The sequence below is a fragment of the Dermacentor silvarum genome, chromosome 8 (genome assembly GCF_013339745.2).
Source record: "Dermacentor silvarum isolate Dsil-2018 chromosome 8, BIME_Dsil_1.4, whole genome shotgun sequence".
Lineage (NCBI taxonomy): Eukaryota > Metazoa > Arthropoda > Arachnida > Ixodida > Ixodidae > Dermacentor > Dermacentor silvarum.
This window is the reverse complement of record NC_051161.1, coordinates 157,185,643-157,197,270: the sequence shown is the minus strand read 5'-3', so window position 1 is coordinate 157,197,270 and position 11,628 is coordinate 157,185,643. Positions and strand designations below refer to the sequence as shown.

Genomic DNA, 11,628 nt, shown 5'->3' with positions numbered 1-11,628 from the left:
CAGTTCACTAGGTAGACTCTTACAGAATACCGCCCCTGTGGTCTCATTGACATACTTTAGTCTTGATTGTTGTGGTATCTGTCATGTGCTGTGCACAATTCATTTTTTATCATACCAATCTGGAGCAATAGGCATGCCGCAAGGCAAGCCTGTCTCTCTAAAGTGTAGTTCTGCTAACGAACAATACATTTGCTGCAGGGAGCTGCAGGATACAACGCAGGCCCCAGAAGCGGTGCTTAGCCCAACCACAAGTGTCGAAAACACACAGGTGGAGCCACGTGGAGCCAAGCTGAAGAAGGACCCGCCCTTGGTGCAGCTGCTGCAAAAGCTGGACCAAATAGAAACAAATAGGGCAGCGCGACATGTACAGAAGATGGCCCTTCTGGAGCGCTTTGTGAGCGCATATGAAGCAAGAAAATAAACACCTTGTTTTCATCAAATCTTTTCTGGCATTTATACAACTCAGACACAAACAGAAGGTGCAAGGCTTGAAACAGTGCAAAACATCCAAAACAAAATTATAGTGGGCAGAATATGGCAGAAAGCAAAGTTCCGTTGAGAAAAGTGTACTCTCAGCACTGTGTCTCAGAAATATTCTGGCGTCTAAGCTCGCACATCTGCTTAATAGCTGCAGTGCTTGTGATGGCTCCGTCATTTTCATTTTCGATGTTGTCCTCCCTGGGGGGGGTCTTCGCAGTCACCTAGCATGTCAATGCTACTGCTACACAAGTTATATAGCACGCATGCTCCAAGTACAATCAGACAACACTGGTCGATTGAGTCTGCGTCTACAAGATATAGCCCTCTGAAACGCTGTTTCAGAATGCCAAATGCATGTTCAATTGCCACACGTTGTTGGCTGTGTATCTTGTTGAAATTCCGCTTATAGCGCTCAAACGTTGCCCTATTATCTTTATACGGAGGCATCAGCCATGGGAGAAGCGGATACGCCGCGTCCCCCAGCAAGTAGTCGTTAGCACACTTAGTCTCTGCTACACTATAGATGGGGCTTTCTTTCAGCACGCGCGCGTCGTGTGCGCAGCCGGGATAGCCAACGAAAACGTCGATGAAACGGCTGCTTGAGTCGCAGATCCCTTGCAGAACGATCGAAGGAAATTTTTTCCTGTTGTAGTATGATGCTGGGGACTCCTTCTGGTGAGGGATTTCAATGTGGCAGCCGTCAACACGCCCTATGGTGTTTCTCGGTCCTTTGCCGTTGCTTCTAGCAAGAAAGCGTGCTTTGATATTCGCCCGCTCTTGATCACTAGGCCAAGCAATCACTTCTTCGCTGATATTGAATAAGAAGTCCAGAACCCTTTTGAGGCACAGAGACACTGATGACTCAGACACATCAAAGGTATCAGCAATTCTATACATACTGTTCTGAGTACCCAAATAACTCAAAGCAATCAGGCACGTTTTCTCCGCGGTTATTTGTGGGCGACCTCCCCGAGGCGTTGGGAAAAAGGCAGACGACTTGAAACGCTCCGCAAGGGTTTTAAATGTGTCTCTGGAGAGCCGAAAAAGGCGCTTGAACTCGTAATCAAAATACCTGGCCACAACTTCCTCGTAGTATCTTGGAATACGATTGCGATCGCTACGGGCAAGTTCAGCACCGACTTGTCACAACACTGCGTCGAGTTCCTCGTCTTCGCTCTCAGATTCTATAAGTTCCATAACAACGTGGAGGTCATCCATTTCGTTGTCCGTGTCAGCAGGTTTGTGGACCGCACAGGATAAATAAAAATGTGGTTGATCCCTCTTATATAGGAATCGGTATAGAACACGAAAGTGAAACGTGTCTTCACAGAAGTAGTGTAATGTTTATTGCACATTGATATATAATGCCTATTGGTGTTTTGTGGCTAAAGCGCCCTTAGGCGTTGATGCACCCACGCTGATGCCTGGTGGCACGTCTCCTCCATCACGACTACCAACGTCGATGACCATGAGCAACCGTCGTGCATATGGAAGCTGCACTACGCTGCACACGCTAGCACAACGCGAAAGACGAAGCACGTAACTGACACACTAATACAACGCGCAAGACAAAGCACGTAACTGAATCGTCACCGAGTCAAATCAGCGCGTACAGCGCGTCGTAATTGCAGCCTCCGCGATCAACTTCAGAAACATTTTGAGAGCTAATTGCGGAGGCCACGCTCCGCTGTGCTGAGTACGGTGAACGCCACCTAGGTGGCGTTGGTAGTGCTTCTTGATGCCAGCGTCCCTTCGAATGCTGGCATCGAGGCGTTGTAGTGCTGAGACCACCGAAGCGTTCACTGTCGGTGCGCGTTAGTGTCATAATGCAGTACTTCTCTTTTCTGCTCGTAGGCGGCGGCACCGCCCCGAGCAAGAGCGCGGGTACACGGAGGAGTGTTAAGCCCAGACCACACGTACGCTTGCGGACGCGCGTAAGCTCGCGTCTACGCGCCTTGCGGTTGCCGCGCCTAGCGAGGAATGGCGGTTTGCATCCACAAATACGCGCGACAGCGCGCGCTCACTGGCCTCACTTGTTTACACCTTGGCAGACGCCACTTCGTATTTGGTTGTTGGCAGTGCTTCAAAATCCTTCGATATTTATAAACGTAATTGTTATCTTTTTGGAGCTGTTAGATCAGCACAAAAAGTGAAGAAGAAGCACTTTCTTGCATGGTATAATTCTGCTTAACTGAGAGTTGAATGTACCGCGCCGTCGCTGCGTACCAGGCGCGCCGACGCGAGGCAGCCGAGGCGCGCGATTTTCTGAATCGAGCCGTGCCGCACATGCGTGGGCGCGCGGAACCTTTAGCAGGCGCGTCTGTGTAGGTTCATGTAAACAAAGTCGTGGGTTCGAAAATTTTGCTAATCCCTTTGAAAAGAAAAATAGGTAAACCCCGGCATTTTGCTGTCGTTGCTGTCGTCGCGCTAGTGCTTACCCACGCCGCTTTGTAGATCAGCAGCAGACGACAGGCTGCACCTACACACTCGGCGGGAATCATCTTACAACCTCATCAAGAAACCGGGCCTGCATCTTTTCGGGGCGCGGAGGAGACCCGAAAAGAAAAATAGGTAAATTTTGATCTTTGTCCCCTACGACCGGATAAACTCATCCTAGCCAACTCATCCTAGCTCGACTCGCAACTCCCGCTCCACCGCTACTCCGAATTCCGTCGCTGCCGAAAATGTATGCAGCCATCTACGCCTCAAGCTCTGGCGAGGAGCCGGCCCCGGCCGCCCCAACTCTCTGCCCTACGCCACCCCAAGCTACCCATCACCGATCATAAAATCACCCTCCGTCCCCGTGGCGGCCTCAACCTTCGGACCGTGAACGGCGTTGCGCTTCGCGATGGGATTCTGCAAGCAGCCCGCCTCGGACACCAAGAGGCCAAGCCAGACACCCTAATCAACACCCTCCAACACGTCGTCCTCATCAACACTCCCGACCCACAACGCCGACACCACTACCTCGAACAAGACTTTTCGAACAAGACTGGGTGCCCAAGCACATCTACTACTCCTCTGCACTATATAGGTGCTACATATGAAACAGCCTGAAACCGTATAGCCATCTCCTGAAACAGCCCTCCAGCCGTACCAAGCCTATGGATGATCCCACTCCTGGACCCGACTCAGGCAACCCCCAGTTCCAGTCCCCCAAAAACCACCTGCACAGGAACCCGGCCGCTACACCAGTGAGGTGAGCTGGGCAGACGTAGTCTGCCAGGACTCCGCCAACCCCCTCTAGAAAATGTTGCATGTCCGCGCACAGCTCGCCTCCCTCCACAACACCAACCAACGCCTTCAGTCGCAGCTGCATGCCTTCCTGCAGGTCCTCACCCCTACCCCGGCGACAATGATCTCGGCCGCTCATAAACTCCCTCCCCTACTACCTTCTCCTCCTACTCGCGAACAGCCGGCCAAGAAGAGGGCTGCAACTCCCACTACCTCCTCGGCCACACCAACATCGGCCGCGGCAACCCCGGCCCTATCCCCACAATTCGAACAACTCATGGAGGCCAAAATTCAGGCCGTGGTGCAGACGGCCATCCAAGCCTTCACCCAACAATTCTCCAACCTCACTAGCCGTCTAGACGAATTTGCTCGCCAAATTGACGAGCGATTTAAGGAGCAAGATGCCTTCCACGCGACCGCCTGTGCTGCCGCGTGGCCTAAAAAGAAGGCCAAGCTCCACACCCTCTCCACTTCTCCGCTGCAAACTAGACCCTTTAGCTGTGGCACCAAATGTGTATTTATATGAAAACGTTGCGAGGCGAGAAGGTGGTAAAGACTTCCGACGCTGCTCGACGAGTTTCCCGTTCTGATCTCGTCGAAAACCTCGGAGCCGCCCCCAGAGGCCCTGGCAACAGTCACCAACGCCGCGCGCGTTCGGTGCGAACGCGGGCAAAACGGCGACGGCGTCGACAACAGCTCTGCGCGTTGCGGGTGCTGCTGCATCTCCAAGTTTATACAGCTGATAAAACTACTATCCTTACTCCATATAGCTCTCTACTAAGTTGCTATCGCCATTGGTGCTTCGCCTTTCGGGTGTCTCCTTGCCTGAGCCCTTGTATTTATGTCCAATTGAACGCCGCGGAGCGCTCCTTCGAGTTACGAACTCGTGGGCAAGCGAGTGCGTTCAGACGTTTAGCGCGTTTTCATTTGGCCTCGCCAAAGCGCCGTTAGAACGCAGGGGTGAACTTGCACGGAGGCGGAACGTGCGGAAAAAACATTTCACCAAAGCAGCGTTGTACACGTTCCTCTAAAACAGGAACGAAAGCTCGTTCCTCGTTCCTTCCCAATCTTGGAACGAGTTCCCGTTACAAGATACTTTAAGGCGAATGGAACGCGTTCCAGTTACATTTCTAACATTGTAACGTGTCGTTATTTTAACGTTACCTTTGATTTTTTGAAATTAAAATGTGGTGTCGGATAATCTTGCGACGAAATAAAGTGTGCAATTTAAATCTCACATCAAACTAAGTATATTATAAGAATTTGAACATTGCCGGCGGCACATTATCTGGAGCTAAAAAAAATCCAAAGCAACGCTCCTAGACGAATTTTTTTCAATGCAGCACCGGACATACTACAGACATGTTTAACTGCCACTTTGGTGCTCGTCTATTACAAGTGCAACACATACGGCGCTTTCCACTTCTGTCTTCAAATGCGCAGTCAGGATACTGCGCTTCAGATCTGCAAATAGAAAGTTACTCGCATGCACCAATAGCCTCCTGAGACCCGGACCCACTAGCTGGGCATGGCGGATGTTGGGCCTCCGGCTGCTGGCCTGCCGCCGGGGAGCGGCCTCCCTTCGGTGGACGCCTCGCCACGTTCGGACGACTCAGTTTTTTCATCTGACGGAGACCGCGTGCTTGCCGCTGTGAGTGCTGGGCTCCGGACCGGGGGAGTGCCTACCGATGCTGTCGCCGATCGTGGGGCGCGGCCTGATGGGGTCGCAGTGCCCTCCTCTTCCGTTCGTAGTGCGGTCGATGACGCGTTGTCCACGTCTTTTCATCGAGCTGTGGAGTGCCAGAAGCTTATCACAGACATCTTATTTGACACAAATTGTAAGGTCACCAATCACCACCGCTCCCAGATCCTTGGTCAACTCCGTCAGCTTGTCCAGGAATGTGCTGACATGCGGGCGGTGGCGGCGCGACAGTGTGGCCGAGCTGACGAACTGCGTGACCAGTTGGCGACGCGGACGGCCGGCGCCGTGCCCGGTCCTGGAGCCTTTCCACCTGCGGCTCCTCCGCTCTCCTATGCTGCGGTCGTTCGTGGCGGCGCGACGGAGGGCGTGACTGCTGCGGCATCCGGTGTCGGGGCCGTCGACGCTGGTACCAGGCGAGAGCACGCTCACATTATGTTTCTGACGCCACTGGTGCCTACCGCCACTGCAGCCCAGGATTTGTCCGCCGTTATGAAAACCAATGTCGATCTGGTTAGAGAGCGAATTGGCGACATCTCCATCAGGAAAACGCCGCATGGCCTAACCATCTTGTCGGATGACAAGGACTCTATGGACCGGCTAAAGACGGCAATTGAAAATAACGTCGTAACAAAAACTTCGATGTCGGTTCGCTTCGCCCAACGGCGTAAACCGCATATAAAGTTAACCGGGGTGGACCCCGATATTCCGGCGGTTAATCTGCTTGCGCAGATTAATGCCCGAAACACTGACTTGACGCTTAATCCCTCTACGTGCTCGGTGCGTACGACAATCAAAGAACGTTCGGGAAATCATACGACGTTTTAGAGGTAGACCCGGCAACGTTCCGTACGCTTATGCTTCGCGGCCGTGTTGCGATTGGGTGGACTTCTGCCGCGGTGGTGGATGATATCCAGGTGCCGATGTGTACTCAATGTGCCACATACGGACATCCCCGCCGTGCTTGCCCGGTGCGCCAGGAGCCCGAGAAGGCGGTGTGTACTCGGTGTGCTGGAAATCACCTCGTGGCGCAGTGTACGGTGAGACCGGGAGATGCGGCGGTTTGCTGCAATGAGTGCCGCAAAGCGGGACTCGTGGAGTCGCACCCGACGGGTGACAAATCGTGCCCCCTGCTTGCTAATCGTATCGCCCGCTTGAGGGCGCGTACGGATTATGGATAGCCTCTCTAGTAATCACCCTGAGGGGCCGCGCGGCGACCCCGGTGCGCTCGTGGCGGCGGGCGCGCCTCGTGGTAAAGCGAGGCGGGTCATCCATTCGCCGCTTTTGCGTAAGCGCCTGGGGTCGCCGTGCGCGTCTCTCCAGCCTGCCTTCTACTGCCTTCTACTGTTGGTTCTGTTTTTTGCTGTCTTCAACATGCCCGTGCTTTCATCTTTGTTCCATGCCGTGCTGTTCATTAACATTAGCGTCCCGCTCTGTCGGCTAGCGCGGACGGGGCACGTTTGCTACCTTTTTAATGGTTTGACACGGGGGTTTCCTCCACTGGCCCGGGGGGGGGGGGGGGGGGCCTTTATGGAGCGCGTCGCGTCGCGAGTGGCTTCCATTTCCTCGTTGGCCTTCTCACTGTCATGGCGCAGCCCTTCGTCATGGCTAGTGCGCCTAACATTAAGTTTCTCCAGGCGAATATGGATCACACTCGCGACGCTACCAAGCTACTGGTCGACTACATGACACGCGAGGGCTTTGCCTTCGCGATTGTGTCCGATCCAAATACGCGCGATGACAGTATCCCTCACGTGCCACATTCGCTGACCACCTTTCACGCCCCGGTTGCCCCGCGCGTGGTGCTGTTGGCCCGGGCTCCCGGTTTCGACCTTTTCCCGCTTTACGTGTCGCAGCACGTTGTGGCCGTCGGCTGCGAGAGCGCGGGGCAGGCCTTTATCGTCATCGGAACTTATGCGCCGCCTCATCGGCCGATCGACCCCATCCTGGACGAGCTTAATCAATGCTTCTCGCGCTACTCGTCGAGCAACGTCATCCTAGCCGGCGATTTTAACGCGAAGCATGCGCTCTGGGGACCTCCTCCGGGCGATCCCCGTGGCGTCCAGCTCGTTCAGTTTGCGTGCGCCAACGACCTTTGCATTCTCAACTCCCCTGACTCCCCCCCAACGTTTGACACGCCTTACGCACACTCGTGGATAGACGTCACGCTTGCCTCCGTCCCTTTGACGAGGAACGGGTACATGTGGTCGGTGTCGGATGCGGACACGCTATCTGATCATAGGTACCTCGTCTTTTCGTTTTCGGGCGCGACATGCGCACCGACTAAGCGCCTCACCAACTTTGCGCGATGTCAAATCCTCGAGTCCCTGCGGCGTTCTGCATGGTTTGCTCATATCGCGCACTGCGAATTTTCATCGGGTCTAATGCTTGATATGATCGTAAACAAGTTTTACACCTTGTACGACGCTCTCCATCGGGCTAACTTGCGCACGGTGAAGGCGCGTGGCCCCCGCGCGAATGCCTGGTGGACGCCGGAACTGGCTGTCGAACGTTCGAGGGTGCGTGCCTTGCGACGACGGATGCAGGGCACGCGTGACCCTGATCTTCGCGGTGTGTTCCGGCAACAATATGCCCGCGCCTCGGCTATTTATAAGCGCAACATCCGAAGTGCCAAAGCGTCGTTCGACAAAACACTCTGTGACGAGCTCACGCGCAAACACCTCTTTGGCCAACCTTTCAAGCTTGCTTTTGATAAACTGCGGCCGGCGACGCATCTCCCGCCACTGGAGGGTGTGGATGGCACTGCCACCTCGTCCGTGCTCGGTTCTGCGGCGCTGCTTTTGCAAACACACGTCGCCACGGATAATCCGGCTGGTGACAGCGATCTTCACCGGTGTATCCGACGCGTGGTGGGGGGTGCGTATCCCCGGGTCCCTGACGATCTGCCTTTCACGCCGACTGAGATCGAGCACGCGGTGTTCTTGGGCAACCCTCGAGCTGCGCCGGGGCTGGACGGGCTCACCGCCATGTTCATACGAAATCTCTTCCGTCTTCATCCCCATTTCTTCTTTTCAATTTTCAATGCCGCGCTGAAATTAGGTCATTTCCCTTCTCGATGGAAAGCGGGCAGAATTATATTCATCCCAAAACCCGGTCGTCCGCCTAACCAACCTTCCGCATACCGTCCGATTGTTATGAATTCTTTATTCGGCAAAATTCTCGAGCGCCTTCTAAATTCCCGCTTGTACTACTTTTTACACTCTCGAAAACTTATTCATCCCCGACAATTTGGCTTTACACATGCGCGGAGTGCCCCTCTGGCCCTGTACGCCTTGCGACAACGGTTGTTCGCCCTCAAGGGGAACAGAACCCCCGCGGTGCTAATCTCTCTAGATTTTACCGGGGCGTTTGACAGCGTATGGCATGATGCCGTTCTCTTCTTCTTGAGGAAACATCAGTGCCCCTCCAATGTCTACTTTCTCCTCCAGTCCTTCCTTACGGGCCGTAGTGTTGTTTTTCGCTCCTGTGCGGGGGAGGTGTCGGCTCGACCCACAATAGGCAGCCCTCAGGGCTCGCCTATTAGCCCCCTACTTTGGAATATTATAATTTCCTCTTTACTGGAGCTTCCCTTCCCTGACGGGGTTCATGCACAAGCATATGCGGACGACACCGTCATACTAGTCACCGGCGAGTCGCGACTGCAACTGCAGGCTGTGGCAGAAGGTGTCCTCACCTTGGTCTGTAATTGGGCAACACAGAACAAGGTCCAAATTAATTCTTCAAAATCTTACTTCGTCTTCTTTAATAACGGGCACATTGGCACATCAAAAAGGCGCCCGTCCATCCGCTTGAACGGGGCCTTCCTACAGCACAAAGACCAAATTAAATTGCTCGGCGTGGTCTTTGACGAAAAACTTAATTTCTTTGCCCATGTAGACTACATTAAAACCAAAGCCGAGATATTGGCAGCCCGATTACTAAATTTCCTCCGCTTACATCATACGTTAAATTCAGCCATTATTCGCCGGCTGTACAGACAGGTTCTGCTGCCTGCAGTTGCATACGCTTCGCCCGTCTGGTGGCCCGCTTTTCCCAGTGTCCACCTAACCAACCGCGTGCTCTCTGCACAGAGATCACTTCTTATTGCCATTACGGGTGCCTACCATACTACCCGCACGTCAGCGCTCCATATTCTCGCAAATTGCCCACCTCTCACGGTGGAGCTTGACCGCCTGGCCGCTGAATTCTCCCTCTTTACCCTGCGTCAGGCGACCTACTTTGGCCCCAGCTCCTTTTTTCCGAATCAAATCGAGTACCCTTGCGACCCCTGGTTAGACCATCCACGGGACCGCCTCCGGTTTGCATTCACGCGCCTGTCCCCCGCACAAGCGGAGTCCCTATCACGTGAACAGGCATATCATATTTATACGGACGGATCATTTGCTAACGGTGCGGCCGGAGCTGCATTCGTGGTGTTTGACCCGTCCGGTCGTCTCCATCAGGTTCGACGCTTTTGCCTTCTGAACGCCACCGGTGCGTACGCTGCGGAGGCGTGTGCCGTTTCGGAGGCCATGAATTATGCGGCGACTTTGCGTGGCGCCGCTCCAGTCCATGTATACAGTGACTGCTTATCGCTTCTGTCTTCTCTAGCAAGTTTGCGGGGTACAGACGCACGCGTGCGTCTCATAAAACGCGCCCTTCATGCCCTCGAGGTTGGCGGGCGGCGGGTGTTCCTTCACCATGTTCCGGGACACCGGGGTGTGGTGGGGAATGAGCTGGCTGACGGAGCCGCGTCGTCGGCGCGTTCCCGTGGCATGCTGCGGCCGTGTGCCGCGTCTATAAGGACAATTCGCGGGCGCCTTTATGCCATCTCACAGCACCTGTGGCATGGCTACTGGCAACGCGAAGGGGAGGGTACAAGCCTATATCACTGGGTAAATAGTGTGCACGCGATCCCGACCTGGTTTCCTCCCGGCCGGCATCTCGTGCGCCTGTTCACCGGTCATGGCCATTACCCATTTTATTTGCACCGCTTTCACTTGCTTGACTCTAACCTGTGTGCGTGTGGCGTGGTATGCGAGGGGGTAGCTCATTACCTTACTTCGTGCCCGCGCACTGCGCACATTGCGGCCCGGTTGGGGGCGATTTGCGGGGTTGCTGCAGTGACTCCCGCAGTCTATCGCAAGGTATTGGCCTCGCGGCGCGCCAGAGCCCTGCTCCTGCGGCTGGCACATGCCATGGTCGAGTCTGTTCCACTAACCCCCCGACTTGACCCCCTCCCGGATGCGCATTAAAGCTCTCCTTCTCAGTACAGCCTCCCTTATCTGATTTGCCTCTGTCATTATTCTCACGATAATTTTGCATGTGTGTTATGTGTCATCTGCACAGTTTGCCGTCCAAGGCGGGGTCTTCCCCGTGCTACATGACCCTAACTACATGCCTCATCCCTCTCATCCTCCCGTTTCTTTGCTTTTTCATGTATTGTTTGCCCTGCATAATTGTATGGCCCGCATTCAGCTTTTCCCTGCAGGCTGGCTAGACACGTGTCAGGCGCTTGTCTCTGGGCTCAGCGTCCTCGTAGTGCCTTGGAGTCCTGCAGTGTGCCGGCCACCAGCCATCGATACAACTACGCACACATTCTTTCTTTCGTTTTTCTTGTTTTTAATAAAGTCTGCGACACCTCGGATCACTGCCGTAAGCATCTAACCTTTTAATGGAGCCTTGGTATGCCTAACTTTCCGCAGACGACTTCCTTCATTGTCAGGTCTATTTTTCTTTAGAACACCATTATTCCTATTTTACCTTGTGGGCTTGGCCTCCGTTTTTTTTCCTAATTGGCTTTCAACAAAGTTATTTTGGGTTGCCGGTAACGTCAACCCCATTTCATTTATGTTTTATTGGTTTTTATGCCCGTTATACCTTCGGGTGGTGCGGGCTTTCCCCCACTTTCTTTTTCGGTTATTTTTCTCTGCGGGGGACAAACTAAGCCATGGACATAATCGCTCTTCACGGTAGTTTTTATTGCCTACTGTTATGTCATGAACTTGAAAAACAATTTTTAAAATTTCAATAGTGTAGCACCACTGTGTGATGACGTGTCAGCGGCCGTACAAGCCGTGCCGTCGTCCCTACTCAAAATGGCGAAGGTGGTGAGCCGAGCTACAGTACACTGTAGCCGAGCGGCGGCTGCGACGACCAGCGTGGCTAGCTTCTAGAACGATACTGGGCATGCCGAGCTTGCGCCTCGAGCACGC

The 11,628-nt window shown here is 53.9% G+C and overlaps 1 protein-coding gene across 1 annotated transcript; it reads right to left on the bottom strand.

The window, feature by feature from the left end:
- Positions 1-561: 561 nt before the first annotated feature.
- LOC119462525 (uncharacterized) lies at positions 562-3,254 on the bottom strand. The gene is made up of 2 exons (XM_037723868.2): positions 3,251-3,254; positions 562-1,619 (listed from the first exon to the last, which is right to left on the bottom strand). Exons 1-2 carry the CDS (start codon positions 3,252-3,254, stop codon positions 658-660), a joined length of 966 nt encoding a protein of 321 aa, XP_037579796.1. The 3' UTR covers positions 562-657.
- Between the last annotated feature and the right edge of the window lie 8,374 nt (positions 3,255-11,628).